This window comes from Maniola jurtina, chromosome 14 (assembly GCF_905333055.1).
Source record: "Maniola jurtina chromosome 14, ilManJurt1.1, whole genome shotgun sequence".
Taxonomy (NCBI): Eukaryota; Metazoa; Arthropoda; class Insecta; order Lepidoptera; family Nymphalidae; genus Maniola; species Maniola jurtina.
In genome coordinates this window covers 5665653-5689801 of record NC_060042.1, presented here as the reverse complement: position 1 = coordinate 5689801, position 24149 = coordinate 5665653, and the positions used below count along the sequence as shown (strand labels likewise).

The 24149-nt window shown below is 35.1% G+C and overlaps 2 protein-coding genes across 3 annotated transcripts in view; one reads left to right on the top strand and one right to left on the bottom strand.

Moving 5' to 3' along the window:
- The first annotated feature begins 237 nt into the window (after nucleotides 1-237).
- On the top strand, nucleotides 238-9573 carry LOC123871663 (RAD50-interacting protein 1). Its single transcript, XM_045915573.1, has 14 exons — nucleotides 238-570; nucleotides 1005-1246; nucleotides 1621-1776; nucleotides 2371-2543; nucleotides 3073-3287; nucleotides 3687-3933; nucleotides 4509-4686; nucleotides 5101-5290; nucleotides 5553-5718; nucleotides 5978-6099; nucleotides 6489-6670; nucleotides 7352-7526; nucleotides 8333-8460; nucleotides 9091-9573. Exons 1-14 carry the CDS (start codon nucleotides 415-417, stop codon nucleotides 9299-9301), a joined length of 2541 nt encoding a protein of 846 aa, XP_045771529.1. The 5' UTR covers nucleotides 238-414; the 3' UTR covers nucleotides 9302-9573.
- A 10828-nt stretch (nucleotides 9574-20401) lies between these two features.
- The window catches only part of LOC123871745 (putative inorganic phosphate cotransporter), a 51588-nt gene continuing 47840 nt past the window's right edge, over nucleotides 20402-24149 (bottom strand). For both annotated transcript variants that reach the window (XM_045915684.1, XM_045915685.1), the window contains exons 6-8: nucleotides 23460-23676; nucleotides 21966-22204; nucleotides 20402-21534 (exon numbers count right to left, since the gene is read on the bottom strand). In XM_045915684.1, coding sequence (XP_045771640.1) covers nucleotides 21349-21534; nucleotides 21966-22204; nucleotides 23460-23676 — 642 coding nt within the window. In that variant the 3' untranslated portion in view covers nucleotides 20402-21348. The remainder of the gene's footprint in view (nucleotides 21535-21965; nucleotides 22205-23459; nucleotides 23677-24149) is intronic.

Here is a 24149-nt window from a genome sequence, read left to right as displayed (position 1 = left end):
TTCGTCTGTGTAGGTGTTAGCTGGCAGGCGTGCTCTGCCTTTTTGGAGTGTTTTTTTTGTTGTTAAAACCGACTGGAAAGCACTCTAAGGGGTGCCGTGCGTATGTCGGCGAGCGCGAGCGCCGGCACAGATGGGATCCATACTTGTATAGTTTAACTAACTTGTTACAAATAACTACAAACTTGACATTGGCTAATCTTTGTAAAGCCAGACGAGAGAGGAAAAAAAATTACTCTGACAACAGCTGGCTGCCTTGTGGATTTGTCATTTGATTGTGATTTGTTGATTTCTTTTCATAAAAATCTGAATAAATCATCCACAATTATTAAAGTGCATACTAGATTGAATTCTACCTTAATACTAAAATGACCTCACTGCTTTGAATTACACTCGCTAATTAAAAAAGATTCCAAGATGCATATAATGCACGAGTCTAATTTGAAAGATGAAATAAAGAAAGAAATAATCCAAAACCTTAACTTAAGAATCGGTAGTGATATTAACAATCTATCTGGTGCTTATGAATTAGAAACTGAACTGCTACGTAAGAGGAAGAAGTTACAAAGTATCGTAAGTTGTTACCTACTTCAATTTCATTAAGGACTTTTAGTGTGCAGTAGCTATAATAATTTTAAGCTAAAATTTAATACTGATAGAAGTGTAAGGCTGCGTTTTCACCAGAGATGTGCAAAGATGTGTAGCCTAATAGTTAAAGCGTCAGTCTTCAATTCAGGAGGTTGGGGGTCTGATCTCTGGAAATCTAATGTTCTTAAATGTGTGCGAAATCAACCATCTCCACTTCACCAGCGTGGTAGACTATGGCTAAATCTATCTCATTTTGAGAGGAGACCCATGCTCAGTAGTGGACTGTGGATGAGTAGGTCATGATGATTGTCTAAAATGAAAGTCGAAATTTCATTTAAACTCCCCTAATCAACAAAAAAATTGTGACTACTGCATGCAATCTTTTTTATATATACATTATACAATTATATTTCTTTTAGTTACATGCATCAAGTGATGAAGTACCAACAAAACTGTCCTCGGCAATTAAAAAAGCTGAGTTAAACTCTAAACAGATAGACAGCATCAGGGAGAAAAGGGCTGTGTTAAAGAAAAAAGTTGAAACCTTTCTAGCTAAAACAGAACCATTGACAAAAGAGCTGGATAAAAGGTTCAAAGCTATTGGTCGACTGGAAGAGGTGGTTGCATATTTTAAATTGTACACAAGGATAGAAGAATTAAGGTTTGTAAAATTAATATTTCACATATAATCTAAATTCATACTCATATTATAAATGCAAAAGTTTGTCTGTCTGTCTGCCAGCTTTTCACAGCCAATTGTTTTGACCATTATTGTCAAAATTTAGTCCAGAGATAGCTTGCATCTCAGAAACATCTTAAATTTGCACACATTGTTAAGCAAAACTATCTAAAACGATGCTTAAATTTAATCCAAAGTTTGTGATTTCAACACTTGCAAGTCATTTGCAAGCATAACTGCCTAATACTGTTCTAAAATTGAGTCATAGTTGTCAAATCATCATCATTCAGTCAGCTGAATTATTGAACCAATAGCTTGTTTTTCAATAATAAAATAATGTTGACCTGTTTTTCCAGTACTGAAATGAAACAATGCAAGGATGATGAGCCACTAGTGATATTGTATGGTGAGATGAAGGAAATGTGCAATAAGTATCAGAAAGCTCACCAGGGTGCTTACATAAAGGAGTATACACACTATTGGCACAATGTGCTAAAGGACCATCTTACAAAGTATGTGCTCTATTCTATTTAGTATTTTGATATTATTGATATTCTATTATATATAAAACACACTTCATAGTAAATCATGCTTTTAGGGTTCTGTACCCAAAGGTTGCTAATGTAACCCTATCACTAAGCCTCTGTAGTCCATCCATCCATCCATTTGTCTGTTAGTGGGCTGTATCTTGTGAACCATAATAGTTGAAATTTTCACAGAATGTGTATTTCTATTGCTGCTACAAGAGCTAACAATAAAAATTTCAAAATGGCTGCCATGAAAATAAAAAAAATTGAAAGTGCTTACTTGTATGATAGTATGGATGAGTGTGTGTACAAGTCCGACACACACCTGACAGATTTTTTAATTCTATGACAAGTTAGTTCTTGGTAGTACCTCACTTGATGGAAAGTGTTTAGTCTATGTTGGAAGTAGTACTAACCAGCATTATTTTATAAATATTAAAAGCTTTAGGCTTAAAATTTGGCTTTTTGAAAATATGGATAAATTTGTGGACACACTATACTTACGCTATGAATAACGACAGCATGGCATAGCATAGCAGCGCCACGCGTCACACACATTCAAATCATGCTTATTTGCAGACATTATGAAGATGTACTTAAACTAATAAAATGGCCATTGTCATCTGCTGCTGACAATTCGCAGTTGCCGAAGGAAGTATTAAATAAATTCTCTAATCTGACAAGATATCTGCTCCTCATACAAGAGCCAAGGGATTTAACGGCTGCTTCTGTCTCTGTAGACTTTATTCAAGGTATGAGAATTTAAATAGTAAGTTGGCTTGAAAGCTGTAACTATGGCCTAAACTCTTCTCTCAAGACAGGCAATGTAATGGTTGAAATGATGATGGTGTATCAGCTTTGCATTCTCGCAAGATAGTGATACATACATGATGATAGAAAATTGATATAGGTGCATAATATCGCTAATTCTATTGTACAAGTTCTCTACACTAAACTAAATTGACAGTTCAAAATCTAGTGTGATCCTTTTCCACAGAAAACATTATGAAAAGGAAGGCAATACATTAAGAACTGTAATTTTAGTTCAAAGATTGTATACAACAGAATTAGAAATATTGTATTATTTTACTTTTCGAAATTGAATAAGTGCATAAGCATTACAAAATTTATCTAAAACCAAATAATACTTGAAAACTAAATGAGTTTAACTGTTCTTATACATGTGGACCTAAGAATATTAGCGGTCATTTATTTAAGTATATAAAATGTATAACTCCATCAGTATTGTAGTTTGTTGCACCTTAAGCTTCGTATTTGTAGGACAAGACCCATGCCTCCCAGTGCGAGTTTTGTTAAGGCCTTTGAAAAAGCGATTCGCCTTTCACTTCACTGGACCACGTCAGACGGCAAGAATCGATCGCCCAGAGTGGTTCCTCACTCAAACCCTGACTTGGATAAAGGATCATCAGGAGTTTGTCAAGAACAATGTGCAACCAATCGCCGAAAAACTTCAAATTAAAGATGTCAATGCAGTGGTTAGTGTTCTTTGTAACCCCCAACCCAAAAAGAGGGGTGTTATAAGTTTGACGTGTGTATCTGTGTATCTATCTGTGGCATCGTATTTTCTAAACGAATGAACCGATTTTAATTTAGTTACTTTGTTTGAAAGGTGGCTTGATAGAGAGTGTTCTTAGCTATAATCCAAGAAAATGGGTTCAGCGGTTTGAAAGTTATCAGCTCTTTTCTAGTTACTGTAACCTTCACTTGTCGGGGGTGTTATAAATTTTTAATTTACACTTGTTAAACTATGAAATAATAATTAATTAGACTTATTATAATGGGTATGATGCCTATGGCAAAAATAAATTATTTTACAGAACAGTCCTAGGTCCGGAATTCTCGTTGCCAGTTTTTTAACGAATTATTATTTTTAGGATGAATTCAATGCTGGATTGATAGCATTAGCAGCTGAAAGGCTTCACACAGTATTAGCTATATACCATACACAAGGCGCAAAGGGGGAAATGGGTGATGTAGACGCGGCGTTTGCGCACGCCGTGGACGAAACCTTGGGTTTCCATAGAGAGTTGACGGCTATCAGTGGCACTGAAACCAACAGCGTCATATCTGTACTGACTAAAGCTGAGACCTTTGTTCGTTGGTTGGCTGTAGAAAAGAAATGTAAGTGAACCATAGTTTAGTGTTAACTTGATAATTTTTTTATTAAACTAAAAATTTCTTTAAGGGCGTTGGATGATATTGGGATGAGTAAAAACAGCAAGGTCGCGTCACCGACATGCTAATGTTTATACAAAATACAAAAAAAATACAAAAATATTTATTTCGGTAAAATAAATTTACATAGGACATAGAAATAATGCTCGGAGTGCCGATAAATGTGAAAATTAGAGGACTCGCGGACTATTCAGGGATCTTTTATGAGAGAGAGAGAAATAAGAGCGATAGAAAGAGGCGTTTATGAAATATTAGGCGGCACCGCTATGTGCACTTTATTGTGTCGTAATAAGAGTATTTATTTTTTGTGGAGTGATTGGACTTAATTATCAAGTATTAAATACCTAATAAAAGTATTAAATATTCGGTGCTGCTACCTCAAATATCATAACAGAAATTCTAATAGCTATTTTTTTTAACACTACCTGCAACTCTAAAACCTGGGACCTCACTATCCACAACTGAATAAACTATCTGGATCTATATCTACATGTATTTTATTTACCTCACGTATTTTCTAGATGCTCTAGCAAAAATGGACGAAACGCTAGGTAATGAGCAGTGGATCGAAGCGGTTGCGTCGGGGGTGGGTGCGGCCGTCGGCTCAGTGGTGTGGGTCCCGCGCGGAGCGGACTGGTTCATAGCCCTGCTCAAAACTATAGAGGACAGATATGCCATGTTACCACAACCTGGACATAGGTAAGTTTATTTATTAATTATTTGTACCAAAAAGTTAGAATAGAATAGATTTTTATTCAAATAAACTTATTACAAGTGCCTTTGAATCGTCAAAATAATCTACCACTGGTTCAGAAGGCCCTTCCTACCGAGAAGAACGAGCAAGAAACTCGGTGATTTCTTTTTTTAAGTGTTCACTTTACAATAATATACCATACTGCACTGTACTGTGCTATACAAGCAATTGCAGCCCCGCGCATTGCTGGAGCGAGTCAAATCCATGCTAATTTCTCATTTACATAATCTTCGATTGTCGATATGCTCGTAGAGTTGGAGTTCCACTCAAATTATTTTCTCCATTTCAAAACTCCCAAAATACAGTAAAGAATTGATTAAACTACACATAATTTTCTAAAAACTCTTTGTTTTCTGCAGGCTACAATTCCTAGAACTACAACTAGAACTCATAGAGGAATGGCGTATTCGTTTGACTCAGTTGCTGAACGCGGCTACATCAACGCTGAAAACCGAGTCATTCCTTGTGCCGGGGCCACATCCTCTCATCGCAATCATCAATGCGGGTCATCATACAAGAACTGTGCTGTTACAGTGGGCACATTCACTGGTAAGTGGTAAGGAGCCCTCGCCGCATTCTCAGTATCCACTGGTCTGCGAAAATTAATAGCATCAATATTTTGCAACATTGCAAGGAATTGTCAATAGTTGTTTATCAGAATCTGCTTTGGCTCAGTAGCTTTTATTTTCAGAAGAAATATAATAGATGGGACACTAATTGTTCAAAAATTCCAGGTTCTTTTGAGAGAAAGCTGTATCATTTCAATTTTCTTCCTGGTATAATTTTTCCTCTACTTCTCTGTTTGATAAAGCACTATCTCCAACTGCACTACTACCGGCGTCAATTCCAACACTTTACGCATCAGCAACACAAGGATGAGAGAAAGAATGGGATAGAAGAGGACGAAACCGAATCTTCCTCCAGCTCGGATAGTGATGACACCACGGAGGATACCACAAGACACGGATATAGAGAAGGTATATTCCACTTATTTCTTTTGTTCCATTTTTCTAATTAGTAATATGTGGGCTAGATACAGAATGGGATGCTTACATCCGCTTATAACGCTAACTGTACCTTCTGAAATATTTTGAAATCCCTTAATCAGTTCAAAAGTCAACATGTAAAAAAAATTTGAACCAAGTCAGTTTTTTTTTTAAATTATCGTCAGAAAAGGGAATGTTTAAGAAGTCTGCTTTTGACACATCGATTCAAGTATCTTGTATTATTTACCAGCCGAAGAGGATGTGGATGAAAGCATCTCCTTGAATGAAGTTGAAGAAAGTGCTAAGAAACTGGCCTTAAAAGAAGTGACGAAGAGAAATTCTATGGTGTTGGAGCTAAGCCAATTGGAAATTGTAAGTCAGAACCGTAACATTTGAAGCTGAAATTTTATGTAGATTTAGGGGATTTTTCTTAATTCTAAGGAAGCATCTTTAGAAACACGCACAGGATTAATTATTGTGGATCAAAGCAGTTTGACTTCTAAATCATACTTCTCTGATTAACTGGCTCAACATATGCCATTAAGCACACCAACTAAGCCAAATGGCATAACTCAATATTTGGCTTAGTCGGTGACGAATTTTCGACGCCTAAACGTAACGAAGCGACGTTTAGTTGAGAAAATTCTTGTGCTTTACTAGATTTAGATTTGTCAGACAACCCCAAATTTTGAGAGTGGACCATTGGTCAGTAGTAGGTTGGTTTAGTTAATGATTATGATCAGACTGTCCCTTTGTTCTAGTTAACCCCAATAGCAAACCTAGCGGTAGCAGAGCCTTTAGCAGAGGAAGATGCGGAGGAAGGAGGCGTATTCGGAGACGCACCGGCCTTGCAAGCGCACCTGAGAGACTCGGCCATCGCTGCGCTTGTGGAACACATTCTGCTCGAGTTCAAGGCCACTATACGCGATTATAAGAAGCAGAAGTGAGTTATTTAAAGCTATTAGATTACTCCTATCACTAGTCTGGAAGTAGCAGAGCCTTTAGTAAGCGAAGGAAGCATGTTCGAAGACTCGCCCGGCTTGCGCGCTTGAGGAACTTGGGTTTATCTGCGTTTATGAATCGCATTCTGCTCGAGTTCAAGGGCACTATACGCGAAGAAGCAGAAGTGAGTTATTTTAATCCATTAGATTACTCATATCACCAATCTAGCAGTAGAAGAGACCTTAGATGAGGAAGATGGCGTGTTTGGGGGCGAACGTGCCTTAGAGGTTATCCTATGCGACCTAAATAAATAGATCAGGTAACAAACGTGTAAAATTGAACTCTCTATTATTCATTAAATGTCTTCAAACTCTCGCACATACCTATTTTTGCTTGACTGAGATTTCACAAAACACTAGTGATAAATAACAATGTCGCGACTGTTTCTACAACAATCATAGAGGTTCTGGTATTTTAGGATTTAACTAATTTTTACAGCACATAATATAGAACCTCAAACATTAACATTTTTTGAAAAATATAGCATCAGCAAAATGTAGAGTAAGTTTTAATCATGAATAATGTTGCAAGATTTTATACAAACGTAGATATACCTAACTCCACAGAAATATTTAAAATGTGGCAAGGACTGCACAAGAACTTAAAATACATGTTTTTGCAGATGGCATTCTATGCCAACAATAGAACAAGTGGCATTAAGTGTCTCCTCGCCATTGTGTGGACCCCTGTCTTCCTTATGTGCAAGATTATCTTGCGCCTCCTCCACTCTGGCGCCGCGACTTGCCGTGAACCTTAGGACCAGACTCGCTGCTCACGTCGATGATTATATCTTTGAGGTAAGACATTCACTAAGCCGCGTAGAAAATTCTTCTTACAGGAAAGGTGACTGCGCTGGTCAATCCTGGGCATCAAAGTTTTGAAACATCGGCGCAAGTTTTAAAACATTGCCTGTCGTTAGTGTTCTACAAGATATATTTCAGAGAGTGTGTCTACATTGTCAAAATCCCACAGACTTACGAAGCGATTTGCTTCCTCGTTTCTAACACGCACTACAAGAATATAGAATGAATATTAGTACCTCTCAAAAGCAGGCGCACTCCACCTTGGGCAGCATTATCTCCTGTATGATGTGATTGCAATCAAGTGCAAGTTAAAAAAAACAGCCTCGTTGGTTAGCTCATTCGACCAGGCCAAAAAAACCATTAGGATTTCTGTCAAAAAATGTTAATTCGGGAGAGCCCGAATAAAGTTAGTTATTATATTCGAATAAAGTTATTCGAATAACCAAATATGAGTAAACAACCGTGTAATCTAGGCTGTTTTTGATCAAAATCAAAGGAGCAACTTTTGTGTCTGCAACTTCTGTACATAGTAGGTAGTGTCGAGGCGTCGACATCCCTGACAGGCGTCAAATGGTGGTCAAATGTTAGTGCATTTGACGCAGGTAGCCCTAATATAGTCCTATTTTTGTGTGAATTCATGTCACCAATAGCCCTAATATTTGTCATTATCGTCGATTCAGAATCAAACCGAGAGTTCCATCACTCTAGTTCACTCTGGTACTATTATGTGTTCTGTAGCGCGACAAACTTTTAATTTACTTCCCCAAATGATTCCTTTACAATGAATTGTATTACTTTAGGAAGTGGTACTAGAGAGCTGGTTCAACACGGGCGGCACTATACAGTTCACGCACGACGTGAGAAGGAACCTCGTGCCAGCATTCGCGCCGCCCAACAAATTCTCCTCGTCTCTCAACCAATTGCCCAAGTAAGTTATTTTTGACTAATACATTTTTTTTAACTTTGGAAAGCGAAGTGAGTGTAAGCTCTTTTTGCCTGACAGCATTGCTAGTACTAATGGTTAAAATATAGACAGATTTCCGAAGTCACTTAAAAATCGACTAAGTGCCACATAAATTCGATTATTATCGTAGCGATAACAGCAGGAATGTTATTTCTAGGGTTCCGTACCTCAAAAGGAAAAACGGAACCCTTATAGGATCACTTTGTTGTCCGTCTGTCCATCTGTCGTATCTGTAAAGAAAACCTATAGGGTACTTCCCGTTGACAAAGAATCATGAAATTTGCCAGGTAGATAGGTCTTATACAACAAGTACAGGAATAAATCTGAAAACCGCGAATTTGTGGTTACATCATTAAAAAAAAATGTGTTTCAATTTTCAAAGTAAGATAATTACTATACCAAGTGGGGTATCATATGAAAGGGCTTTATCTGTACATTCCAAAACAGATTTTTATTTATTTTTAGGCACAATTTAGTTATTGATTTATCGTGTAAAATATTGGAAAAAATACCCGAGTACGGAACCCTCAGTGCGCGAGTCTGACTCACACTTGGCCGGCTTTTTTTTATAATAGTCAATATTCGTGTCACCAGGCTACTCGAGGCGTGTAAACTCCTTAACATGGACTATGACGACGCGCGTCGCCTCCGCTCCTTATTAATCAAACAACCCAAGGACGCGGCGGGTGTTCTCAGCAACACCAACATAGACTACATCGAACCCAACCAAGCGATCAGGATCCTTAACCAAAGGACCGACCTCAGTGATGCGTCATCACCTTCATCCGTGATGGAGCTATTCTGAAGCTTCGAAGGGGGAGGCGTCTAAATGCGGAAAGACCATGGCACTTGAGCGTGTAGGCTGGACTATACCTAATCTGCTTTATTGGGAAGGAATAAGTTGTACTAAAAACTTGCTTGGTTTTATATTATTATATTAAAAAATTAAAAATCAATGTGTGAAGGTCCATTGGTCTAAATAAAACACAGAATTTTGGCCCATGAGTTTACATAGCCAATGATATAAAGGACAAGATATGGTCGTCCGAACAAAAAAAATTCACGGTTTAATCACTACTCCTTATTTATTTTAGCACCGAGGAATCGATGCCATTTTGTTTGTTCAATGACCGGGTTCATACGATGTCTATGCATAAAACATATTGCTTCGGCAGGAGTCCGATCCTGCAATACGCAGTCCGACATGTTTCATACAAAATCAAAGCCACAAGCAAAAACATCCCACGTTGTTTTTATTGTGGAGAACATGTTTTTGTTTGTTGAAAATGTGCACAGAACATGAACAATTTTTTGAAAAAACTTAATGTACCTAGATTTTAATGACTGCTAATCAATTTTTATCATTTATTTTGTCAAAAATATTTGTCATTGCTTTTTTAGCATTATTATTTAGCAAGCAAATTCATTTATTTTTTTAGGGATAAATCCTGCAAGCTTTTAATAAAACTTTATTCCTTTTACCATTCATACCTATAAATTTTGCGATGCCTAAAATAATATGATGAAAAAGCATTATTTTTTTCTTGTAACAGTATCGTAGTCTAGCTTTTGATCTTTTATTTTTATTAATGATTATCATGCACATGCTACATAGTAGATATTTCGCGTTTTCTCATTACTCACTCTTAAAAACCTGTAATGTCGGAATGTAAATTCTATAGGCTAGGTTTCTTGCAAAGACCTCCAAGAAAACCAGGGCCCTGGTTATAATTCGATTATAAAACTAATAGTCTAATACCACAGAGACTACGGTCCTTGTATTCCAATATTAATTCCAAAAATATTATTAAAGTTACAGTTCATGCATTTCATGAGTGCGCGTGGCTCATATCACGGTGCTTTCGCTTCGAACAAAACTATGGAAGTATGAACTGATATAGTTCGTACATCAACCGATAGGGAGCGCCAACAATATTTGTAGTGGCAATACCGAAGATTTTTTTATGCTGGCATCCCTTTTCTCTAGAGTCGTTACATGTTTCATTTCACGCAGCTTTGTCGTTAATAAAAGACAGAAAATGATATCTATTAAGTAGACAATTTTGACTGTAAAAATTATTACATTTAAAAATTATTAAATTTTTTAATAAATAAAGTTAGTTATTACTATTTTTAATAATTACCTTATAATTTGAATTTAATGCATGTTAACTTGTTACGTTTCGTTTCACTAGTGGTCATTGTTAAATGACACGTCTTGTCACTCGATTTAAAAAAAAAATCATTCGTTATTCGTCTGTTGGAGAAATTAGTGTGTTTTTAATGCGTTTATGTTTATTTTTATGTTGTTTATATGACCTGTTTTCTATTGTTGACCCACGCTATCTTTTTTGGACTCTGATTCTCATTTCGATTTGGTTACTTTCGACGATGCCGCTTGATAGAAAATGCTGTGTACCGAACTGCAGCAACACACGTAAGTAAAATATTTTTCACAACTATTACAATTTCATGTTATTTTACTAAGTATAATACGATTACATATGAAGTGAATGTTAGTGGTAGTTTATGGCAGAGACTTTAGGGACCGAAGTCGAAACAAGTATTCTAGAAATATTATAAGAAATGCATACAATTTGTGCCCATAAAATGTGAAGCATGACACGGGGGCCTATCGGCTAAAAATATATCAATCATTAAAGGACAGCATCAATGTTAAAACATGGTTTTTGACCAATCCCATTGGCTAAATACCATGTTTTGACATTGATGCTGTCCTTTAATGATTGATACATTTTTAGCCGATAGGCCCCCTGTTTATCAAACATTATAAACCTTGCATTACAAAAGTTCTGTCTCGTTTTGTACGAAAAAGCCATAAATGCCTTTGTAGCTTGTAACTTGTTACGAAAAAATTTAAGAGCTTCTGTTAACTAAATCTATGCAACATAAAAAGATTTATAACATTAGAGTTGTGTTTATTTTCTTATTTCTCGACAAAAACTTCGTGCAAGTAACAAAATCAATGAATGGCATGAATGATTCACTGCTATGTTCTTTTTCTCTAAAAGATCTCATATAAAACAGTACCATAGGTTAGGTATTAACATGGGTCTTCAATAAACCATCTATGTTTGCCAAATTATAGATCTGCAGAAAAGATGGTTAAATTTCTAATCATAATTCATAAAACTAATAAAATAGGTTTTACAAGAGGTTATTTAAATTTGCAATATGTCTTTGAAAAAAGTTTTATTTTTAAACATTGACTTAAATAACAAGTAATTCTACCATACCTTCTATTTTACCGACAGATAATGCGGTAGATTTAATTTGTGAGCTTGTAGACTTGTAACGTTTGATAAACAGGGCACTGGTGTAAGTTATGTTTTTTATATATTGGTATAAAATACTCAATAGTGGTAGTAGTAGTCATTGTTTGTTATAGGATTGGATGGAACAATATTACATCGTTTTCCTAATCCTGAAAAAGACCCCGACCGATTTCGTACTTGGCTGTATGCAATTGGTGGAGATATATTAGCACTGGACAACAAGACCATTCATAAATATGGAAGAATATGTCATCATCATTTTCAAGCTTGATTTCATACTGCTAGCAATAGACTATGTGCCAATGCAACACCAACCCTGAATCTACCAGGTTAGTATATTTTTGTAATTATTTACTGTTCCTTCAAATAAACTTTGTTTCTAAAAAACAACATTTGTGATTTCTATTGTGTAACATAATGTTTAAAAAAATTAAATAGCGTTATGATTTTTGGTAGTAACGGACTATTATCATACTTTGTTACAGGATTCTTAATTAAACGTAGGGAACCCCAACAAGAAGTTGGCAACATCAATGTTGAAATCATAAGTCAGTCGGACAAAGCTGAAGACATAAATCAGAGCAAACCATCAATTTCTAACAGTAAGCATCATATTAATGTAACATACAATTTTACATGGTGCACATATCAATGCATTAGCAGTTTACACTAATATTATAAATGTGAAAGTGTCTGTCTGTCTGTCTGTCTGCTAGCTTTTCACATCCTAACAGTTTAACAGATTTGAAGAAATGAATCAGAGTTAGCTAACATACCAGGGACTGACATTACTTTTTATCCTGGAAAATCAGAGTTCCCACATTATTCTTAATGGACCATCTGTTTAACCAGTTTATATAAAACTTTGCACAGAGATAGCTTGCGTCCCGGAAATTGTTAAAGGCAACTTTTTATCCCGGAAAATCAAAGAGTTCTAACAAGTTTTTTAAAAACCTAAATCCATGCAGACAAAGTTTGTTTACGACAAATTATTTGTAGCTATCAATTTGAAATAAATGTATTTATGACTATTTTTTATTATTCCAGTCGGTAGAAAGCCCCTGCAAGAAATTGGCAACATAAATGTTGAAATAGTTGGTCAATCGGATAAAGCTGAAGACATAAATCTGAGCAATCCATCATCTTCTGATAGTGAGTACATGTACATTGTGTTTTCTTTCTAGTACTCTTGCAATACTAGAGACTTAAGAGATATAGTTCTCGAACAGAACTCATTTATTAAAGTAAATTAGTATTCATTTTGCATAAGCTCACTGATATTGAAATGTAAAAAATACAGTTATTGACAAGTGCTATGATGTAAATCTTTAACTTTTCAAAGTTATGTAAGTACATGGGTTTTAAGTAATTAAATATTACTCGCTTTAGCGGTGGAGGAAAACATTGTGAGGAAACCTGCATGTCTGAGTTTTCTGTCATGTTTTCATGAGTGTGTGAAGTTTGACAATCTGCCCTTGGCCAGCGTGGTGGACTATTGCCTGAACCCTACTCATTTTGAGAGGAGAACTGCGCTCAGTAGTGGACTGGCTATGGGTTGATCATGACTAATATTACTAATTCGGAAATGTCTGCTTGTCTGTCTGTTACCTTTACATGGCTTAACTGCTGAACCAATCTTAACGAAAATTGACAAATAGATTGCTTTGAACTTGGAAATGGACACAGGCAGACTTACACATACTTTTATCTCTGAACATCATAGAGTTCCCACAAGATGTTGAAAAATCCAAACTTTGCAGTTGTAGGCATCAGCTAGTATAAATAATATTCTCACTTATACTCTTTTAAAAGTGACTTTTTTTCTGTTTCTTACAGATTTATTCACAAAGAAGAAATATGGTAAAGAAAAAATCCACCAGCCTGTCTTCAAAGGTACATTAATAGTTAAATTACAATATCACACTTCACACTAATATTATAAAGGCGAAAGTTTGTATGTGTGTTTGTGTGTGTGTGTATGTTTGTTACTCCTTCACTCAAAAACCACTGGACGGATTTGGCTGAAATTCAGAATGAAGATAGATAATATCTTGGATTAGCACATGGGCTACTTTTTATCCCGGAAAATCAAAGAGTTCCCACGGGATTTCGAAAAACCTAAATCCACGCGGACGAAGTCGCCGGCGTCAGCTAGTTAATAATATATTTTCTCTTACTAATACATCATCATCATCATCACCATGATCAACCCATAGCCAGCTAACTACAGAGCACGGGTCTGCTCTCAATTTGAGAAGGTTATGGCCAAAATCCACCACGCTGGCCAAGTGCAGATTGGCAGACTTCATATACATTTGAGAACATTATGGAGAAATCTTAGGCATGCAGGTTTCCTCACGATGTTTTCCTTAACCGTTAAAACGAGTGATATTTAATTTGTTACAATGCACATATCTCTGAAAGTTATAGGTGCATGCCCAGAATCGAATCCCCAACCTCTGATTAAGAGTCATCATAACCACTAGGCTGTGACAGCTTGGATACATATTGTGCATTAATTAATATTTATTCAATTTACAGGTTCTGTAAAACGTGGACTACCACAATGCAAAGAAATATCTTTCCTTAAGGAAAAAATTAAGAAAATGCAAAAAACCAAAGATAACTATGCAACAAAATTGAAGAAAGCACTTAAATTAACAGAAAATTCTACATTTTTAAAAGTTACGAGTAATTTTACAACTGCTGCCATGGTGTTTTTCATGATGCAGATTAATCTTGCTAATAAAGGAAAATTTGGAAGAAGATACACCAAAGAAGAAAAAATATTGTCATTAGCATTTTATAAAATGGGACCAAGAGCATACAGATGGTTTAGAAGCTTTTTAGTTTTACCTGCTCCTGTAACTTTAAGTCGCATGATTTCTAGTGCAAACTTGAAACCAGGCATAAATGAAAGCATATTTTCCCATTTAAAAAAACGAGCTTCAAAAATGTCAGAAACAGAAAAATTATGTGTGTTACTTTTTGATGAGATGGCACTCACACCTCATTTCGATTATAATAGAAAAAAAGATTTAATTAGAGGTTATGTAGATAATGGAATAAAAGCAGCAAACAAAATCGCGGACCATGCATTAGTTTTCATGATAAGAGGTATCCAAAAAAATTATAAGCAGCCACTGGCTTACACGTTTTGCAGCGGAAGCACATCTAAACTAGAATTAAAAAATCAAATCAAAGCTATTATAAGCAAAGTGCAATCTACTGGATTAAAAGTTGTAGCAACCATTTGTGATCAGGGATCCTCAAATGTTAGTGCCATCAAAGAACTTGTGAATGAAACAAAAAGTTTATATTTAAAAAATAACAGAGAACTAAAACAAAACATTTTTATAATCAATGATCAAGAAATTGTCCCTCTTTTTGATGTTCCACACATGCTCAAAGGTATCAGGAATAATATGCTGACTAAAAATGTTTTATATAAAATAAATAATACTCTATGTACTGGGAAATGGGATCACATTATAAGATTATATGAAGAAAATCCGGAATACAAAGGGTTGAAATTTTTGCCAAAACTTACAGATAACCATGTCATACCTGCTAAAATAAAAAAAATGAAGGTGAAATGTGCGACTCAGGTGTTTAGCGCATCTGTTGCCAAGTGTATGGGATATTTTGCAGGTGAGGAATGGTTAACTTCTTTTTGAACCATTCAACTAATTTGTTTAAAATTATGATTAATAACTGTTTATAATAATAGAGATTGATTGTATAGAACTTTACGTATAGCAAATTGCCTTTGCTTGCCTTCACTGCTCTATCTGTATGCGCCATAATAGAAACAAGTTTCATAGCCGGTGTCCCAGATATATTTCATTATTAGAATATTAATATTTGCAACATTTTACATAGATATTTTTATTTACTTTGTTACAGATAAAAAAATAATACCTGAAGAGAGTAGGGAAACTGCGGACTTAATTAAGTTTTTTGATGAACTTTTCGACTCGATGAATGGAAGTTTTGGAAACTCAGTAAAAAATCCAGGGAAACTATTGCTTGGGCCCGTGACTCATTCATCCAGTCATCAAGAAACTTGGACAAAAGCAAAAGAAGTCTTGAAATCTATGAAATTTGTAGATAGGAATGGGAAAAGTTGCAGTGTCCCATCTATAAATAATTGGATCTGGACAATCGAAAATGTTATTTATTTGAAAGAGAAGTTGCTCAAGGATCACTGTTTGAGGGCCTTTTGGATGAGGCATTTCAATCAAGATCCTTTGGAGAACTTTTTTGGCTCTATTCGAAGCCACGGCGTACGAAATATAAATCCGACGTGTGCTGGCTTCGAAATTGCCTTTGCTGCTGTGCTGATTAATAATCTATCCAGCCACTCCAAAGGGTCCAATTGTGAAGCAGATTCTGCCAAAAAAATGTTGTTCAACTCCTTAAAAAAAATCTTTTTTAGAGCCAAGGTAACCTCAAACAGTGATCCAGTTGAAATTGAATATGATGAAATAATAAACGACCATATCTTGATTGGCATACAAAAAAAAAAGGCGGATGATAAAATTTTCGATGTTTTAAAATATGTAACTGGGTATGTAATAAAAAAAGCTAGGACGAATGTGTTCAAAAATTGTAAAGTTTGTATGAATAATCTATACAGCAATGACCATAATAATTTTGAATTTATAAAAAGTAAAGAAAGAATTAAAGGCAAACATGTTCTTACATATCCAGCCATAAAAGCTGTAGAGATGTTTTCTAACATTCAGGATGTAGTTACGTATATATTTAAAAAAAAAAAGTAACATGTATAACATAAAAAATTATATCAAAACATTAATACTTGTCCAGTGCAATTTCGATTTTATAACAATATGTAAACAACATGGTACTCAATTGTCTGATTATATAATAGATGTATCTTGCAACTTATTCCTTTATAGCTGGTGTAAAAATACTAATCGCATTTTAAGTGGCGCGAAGAAGGATTTCAATGAAGATGATTATATCCAAAATTGTGCCTTACAATATTATAATAAAAGAAAAAAATGAATCATTTATATTTTATTTTCTATACCATACTGCTTTGACACATGTTTAACTCTTTCAGCTATGTTAGTTATAACAAGATACAAGTTAATTAATTATTATACATTTAGTATATTAAAATATATTAATATCTTGTAATTTAACTAACAATGAAAGAGTTAAACTTGTGTCAAAATATTCCCTGATTTTTTTAAATACAATGGGCAAGGGGCTATACCTATAGATATTGACAGTGATAGCTATAGGTATATATACGAGAAAATTAGTTCGTACATCAATCGCTTGGAGCGCTGACTTCCATACTACGCCTAATTCTTGGGAGCGATAACTCTATACCCTAATATAATCCTACTCTATGGCTCATATGCTTGTGTTTAAGAGGATCGTCTAGTTGTAAATTTTCATACATAGAGCGACAACGTTTTTTTCCCCGTAAATGTAGTTCAACTTTCATAATTTTTAGAAATGTAGATATAATGAAGAACCATGCTCATACGTTTTAATTTTAAAGAAATATTGCTTATGTTAAAAGGTACTACTATACTAAATTTGGAAAAATATATAACTAGACTATCCTCTTAAGTCGTATCGGTATAAGTAAACTAATGTGTGCGTTTGTGAGGGCTTGGTTGGTTGGTGCGACAGGCATGCACACTCACGCAATGCCCATCTATACGACATAACCATAAGTAAAGTTCACGCGCGCTCATGAATTGCAAGAACTATACCTAATTTTTCATCAAATATATAAACCAAATACTTTTCCTTTCAAAGTCTTATAAAAAATGAACGAGTAGTATCGCTCGTGTGCGTGGCATTTGAAGTGTACGCCTTCTCCTTAAGTAATAATATACTTATTTAGTGAAATATAATTTGTAGATACATAAATGTATAATTGTATAATTTATATTATTTATTGAATTCTGTATCGTTGGTGTCAGTAGTAATTAGTATGTTGTACAATTTTGTGTAATTGATGTTTCTGTGTGTATTCTTTTAATATTGTGAATTTTCAATGCTATAAATTTTTAAAACAATGTTCATTGTCAGTGTTTTATTAAATTCACTTAAACAGTGAAATAAGTATTCGTTAAAACATAGGGTTAACTATGTTTTTACCTTATGATTTGAAAGTACATAATAATAACGCGTGGTTTTTATAGAAATCATAATATCATCTTTTCAGAAGTTGTATTTTTTCCACAAGTCTATATATCAGTTTCATTAAGCCACTTATTAAATATCATGTTATATATGTTATTGTTATATTGAAATTTCAAAATGCATAATTTAGTCATACATTATTATTTATTGGATATTGTATAATTAATGCTGGTATAATATATAATATATATAATACAACAATGTATTTATTTAAGCGTCTGTTCTACTCAAGTGCTCAACTACGAATTTTTAAATATCTTAGAAACTTATGCTGTCTGAAAGTTGTGTTGATTTATTTATAGTAACATTTTTTTTTATTTAAAATATTTAAGGTACGCCACACTCAAATAATTATGTGTTGTGGCGGATTTTTTCCAAATTTTAGGCTGGGTCTGTTCTTAAACCACTGTTGCTAATTCTATGCTTAAAAATGTAAAATTATAATAGTATTATAAGATAACATAAAAATATTTGTTTTGCAGCATTGCAACGCTCTGTGAGCATATTATTTGGTTTGGTAATATGTTATTTTTATATCTACCTTCTAAAACTGAATTGATTTGATCGCTGAATTACCTGCACTTATATTTTTAAAAGCGCCTATGGATAATTAAAATGAAATACATAAATAAGTTTACTTCATATTTTTATTTAACAATTAAGTAATACCATTAATATTATTGTACAAAATTAACCTAATATCTCAGATGTTATACACACATATAAATAGCTTACAATTCAGATTCATAACGATTGAGAATAACAATACTTCAAAGTACCACTAATGAAGGAATTATAGTACGAGAGACCCACGGTAAAAAAAAACTACGGTAATGGCTTAATACTTTACTAAATAGTGATAAGTGAATCATGATCATTTGACTGGCTGCCTTTTCAAAAGCTGTACACCAAAAAATTATTAAACAAGTGTAAAGTAAAAATTTATAACACCCCCGACAAGTGAAGGTTACAGTAACTAGAAAAGAGCTGATAACTTTCAAACGGCTGAACCGATTTTCTTGAATTACAGCTAAGAACACTCTCGATCAAGCCACCTTTCAAACAAAAAAAAAAACTAAATTAAAATCGGTTCATTAGTTTAGGAGCTACGATGCCACAGACAGATACACATGTCAAACTTCTAACACCCCTCTTTTTGGGTCGGGGGTTAATAAAATACAATTTTTTGAACTTAAATATTATTTTTGACACCAAATGCTTCAGTTGAATCAGGGTTCAATAAAACTGAATAACATTTCTTACCTTCTTTTACCGTCGTCTCTAGGCCTAATTATTAAATAATGTTATAACTACACATATAGATCTACCGAATGGCACAAAATGCACATTATGAAACGTATCCAAAATAACACTTATTTACAGTTTGTTCACAGCCTTTCATTAATTTTTCACAATAAAATTCTATGTGAACAAATAAATATATGTTTTTTATTATATTATGTCCCGATGAAAAATGAAAAATACTGCAAGATATTTTCAGTTCGAATTTTTTTTCAGTTGGTGCCGGGAAAAAAGAGCTCAACGCGATCGAGGGACGGCGTTTGCGCATAATTTCAGTTTGCTTAGTATGAGATTTTACCAATATCGCTCGCCAAATCTCACTAACCTTTAATAGAATTAGAAAAAAGTCCTTGCATCAAAGTCAAAAATTAATACTACCAATTTAATTGCACATATAGTTTTCACACTACAGTCAGCGGCGTACATGTATGGATTTTGAGATTTAAAATAACGATCCGTTTTACTTTAAAGAAAATTCGACGCTCGAAATTTTATCAACGTTGATGAGATGTAAAATTTCATACTAAGGACGTTGTTATGTCATATCACAGGTTGACAGTTGAACCAATGTGCGGCATTATAGACATCTCTGCCGGCGCGCCTAGCTTCGTACCACCAAATAGATCGATAATAATTCATCCATCGCGAACTCTTTTTCGTGACTTCAATTGTATGAAAAAAGTTTTGAACAATTGTTCGCACTTTGTATGTCTAAAGCGTCTTTAAAGTAGGACTAACGCGTTCAGCGTATTGAAAGACATGATACACGCCCTTGAGATACAGTTTCTTAGGAGAGCGGTGCCGCTTCCTCTTTGTTTTGAAAACTCTTCAGCATCGAAGACTGCCATTAAGTATGCAAATGGCGCCACCGCTATTTGACGTTACGTTTTGAAACGCCACTCTCTCGACGGTAAATTACGGACGCTATGTCATATGTGGGCGGTAGGTACCGCCTGTCAAGAAAACCGTAGCTTTACCTACACTTCTGAGGCTGAGATCTATAGAGCGAACTTTGACTTTGCTTAGACTTAAGACACTGTTAAAACGAGACAGCGTTATACCGCTGGCATAAATTGTCTCGTTTTAACTGAATTGTCGTACCGTTGTCGTATTAGTTTACAAATTGCAAAACACCAAATTAATTATTTGAATTTCGCGGGCAGGCCGGTCTCATGACCCTTAAGTCAAAGTACGCTTTATAGATTTCAACCTTAGCGTAGGTATACGTACCAACGGCTTTTTTAATTTTATACTATACACTTTATATTTTACTCTACAACGTTTTATTATTCGTTTTTCTTATTACTACTCATAATCATATTCCTAGTATCGACAGGTCGTAGTCGTAAAACACCTGTCTAAATATTTTCTCTCTGTAACATTTGTTCTCTGACTCATTTGACACATCCTTCATTATTCTAAATATACAATACATTGTGATATGTACCTACGTGTGTATTTATCAATTTTCTTCGTCCATAACTCCTTATCATATCACCAGGATATGCTATTAAACTATTACTTATTATTATCACATTGCACTGGCTGAGGATTCAATGAATCGCCAATATTGGATTATATACTTCAGACTTAAATTAATTTAAATATTTCGAAATAATTCAATTTTTGTACTTTCTATTTCTACACAATTTTATTCGACATGCTTAGTCGAATCGGAATCAAAATTTTCCTCACAGTTTCACTTTTTTTTTAATCCGTTCTTGTTACATTAACTAGATACTTTCGTTAGATATTGTGGCTAATTTTGCTAAATCTAGTGCTATTCTTCTTATGCTTTCCGGAGTGAGCATTATGAAAGGGATAGCAATACGTCTAGACGTGGAGATTGTGTGCAACAGAATTAGCCACATTCTTTGCAATGGGTTCCTGCAGTTGGAACATTTCCGTAATCGTTTTCATCACTCAATTGACATAAGAAATCGATTGAATATCGATAACAGCGTCTGCTATCGTTTCACAACCTGTTCTTTTCAGCGTCAATGTTAGTCAATCCTGTTTCCCAATAACTGGTATTCGGATTGCATTCAACTAATTGTCTTTATTACAATTTAATTTCACTTTGCACTGTTTGGTTCGTCGCGGCTTCAATCTCTTGCTTCTTCGGGTCTTGCGCTGAGGAGTTCCACCACTGCTCGTCACCAGAAGCCCATGCGACAAATACTAAGTTGGTCACGATGAAAACGGCCAGCGTGATCCAGAACACCAATCGCCATTGTGTGAGTGTGCTCTGTGGGAAAGGAAATTTTATTACTCTCTCTCTCTCTCTCTTTCACTTATTTTTTTTCTTCTACCCTATGAATGTAGACCAGTCATGTATAGTGTTTCCACTAGCTATAGCTATATCACTATTAATAGTAGTGTCCGGGTTTTTTTTTTTAATTGTGAGTTTATTTCAGATTTTGTATTCAGTAAAGTAGAGGTACCTATTGTGAAAGAGAAACTTCAAAGAACTTTATCATCGCGTGATGGGGCTAAATAGAAATACTTACCTACTCGTCCAATATTAGGTACCTACTCGTAAATACCTCACCGGGTGGCCGGAAGTGGTTGGATAAGTAGGCTGATGACCTACCTACCGAGTCTGGTAGTACTTATTGGGAAAGAAAGATCTATGTCTAGCGGTGGAAATCCAAAGCCCTAATGATCATGATTACTTACATCAGGAGTCAGCAGTCCAACAAGATAGGGTGCGATGATGCCAGTGATCGCACCAATTCCGTTTACAATCGCCATAATCGTCCCCGCGTAGTTGCTGGTCAAATCCAAGGCGTTTACTTTCATGCCAGGGTAGAAAGCACCCATGAGTCCCATGGATGCCGTGAAGAGAATCACAACGGCTTCCGTATTACATCCTGAGTATGATGCTAGAATCATGCAGATGCCTGGTCCAACGGATGCTGAAAGTATAATTAAAAGTTAGATTTTCATTTGAGCATCTGATCTGTAGGTAGGTACCTAATATTGCTTTGCCTGATGTGTGAGTATGATGGGCTGATTAGGTCGCTCCCAAAGATCATTTTTTAAAATTATATACACTTGTTTTTTAACTATATAGGCTTGCGCACCAAACAGGACATAATGCAAAGGTGGAACAGAGCGCGCCTGCCCAAAAGTCTATTCACTCTTCTTTTGAAGGTACCTAGCTCTATAGGTGGGTAGGTGGTACAATTTGCTCTAAAGTAATGTCAATACACCGTGAAAGCAATCCAGAAAGAGTTGAAAGAATCAGTAAAATATATCCAAAAACGATCCCAAGGAGTTAGATTACCACACTCGATGACTTAGATGCTGATGGTAGGTCGGTACATCCGGTAAGTTAACTACGCTTTTGCAACGCTTAATAATGTGGTTAGCTAAAACCAGTCTCTATCGTGATCGTGTGTAAAATCTTTAAAGGTCTAAGTATTCGAGCTTGCAAAACCAAACGACATTTCACTTTTGCAAGCAACGGACGTGCATTCTAATTATCGACCTTGCAATGTCAATTAGCTCAATCTGCCGGAACACATCACAATACCTCGGCTTAAGTATTATGACACGCTTTCTCAAACGGCTAACGATTAGTATTCTTTGGGCCCTCGCGGATCTTAATCATATAACTACATGCCTACAGCTGCAGTGGTTAAGCGAAATCTGATGTCCTCATCAAGCGAGCTTTTACCGAATTCTATTATTCTATTCTTATGCAAATAAATTATATGAATGTTTCTAATATAAATCTTGGATTGACAGCGTTCTATCTTAAGTTCCTTTTCTTAGACAAGTCAATTCATTACGTTCGATCGAGATTAATCTTTTATATTTTCTAAACTTGCGAGCAAGGTTAGGATTCTGGGCCAGTTACAATAGTTTGTAGTACCTCTGCCGTCATAAGATGAAAGGCCGTAACTAATTAATATTTTTGTCAAAATTAAGTTAAGTATGAATAACCGGCCCGGATCCTTCCCTTGACTTGTCAAGCGCGAGTCGGACTCGTACATGAATCGTCTCAAAATTGTATTTGCCAGGTGTTGTTTCAGTGTAGTATTTAATCAGGATAATTATCTCTGGCTAAAACTACTCTTCAAAGTTTTCAATTTTCCCTCGCTTTCCTAGGCAATCGTTCACATTCACACATTATTGATTATAGCAATTAAGTAGGTAGATACTTACCGATAGTCGTAAATGTCTTCCTCGAATTGGTAACGGTCATCCATTTCCTTTTAACAATCTTGTCGCATAACCAACCGAAGATGATAGAGCTTATCCACATAACGGCGTAAGGCAACGCAGCAAGCGTACCAGTCCTGTGTATGTCGAATTTTAGCACACCAGTCATGTATTTCGGAAGATCTGTGACCATAGTGAAGTATCCGTAATCGTGACCGATCTGTGAAGAATATGTTTACCTGCTCAATTAAGTGAAAAATGATATATTTACAGACTAGGTAGGTAAGTATGTGAATTTTCAAGGAATCCTGACTAAAAATATCCGTAACATTGATTTGTGTGAGGTCCGCAATCTTGAACCGTAATTTATTGACAGTGTTCATGGATAAGTAATCACGCAAATATTGAAGTAGGTATTCAGTTGAAATTCGTTTTTCCTGTTGGTTACTATCTGCCGGATACATAAATTGAATAAAGTAAAATATTTCATAGGGCCTCGTTCTAATATGGTTACGCCTAATAGAATCGATGTTTGTACCTACTTAGTATATAATATTATTATTGTCACTATCATTTAACATCGGCTTGCCTACAATTGCCTAATTTAAGTATACTTATAAAGTCTTTCGAGTTTCAGTAATATTCCGATATTATATTTTTTTAATAAGTAAGTAGGTACTTAGTAGGCAGGCA

Coding starts and splice junctions, on each gene's coding strand:
- LOC123871663 (XM_045915573.1), top strand. CDS start 415: ATGCATATAATGCACGAGTCTAATTTGAAAGATGAAATAAAGAAAGAA. Junction 5,291..5,552: donor TACAGTGGGCACATTCACTG/GTAAGTGGTAAG, acceptor TGTTTGATAAAG/CACTATCTCCAACTGCACTA. Junction 8,461..9,090: donor TCTCTCAACCAATTGCCCAA/GTAAGTTATTTT, acceptor TCGTGTCACCAG/GCTACTCGAGGCGTGTAAAC.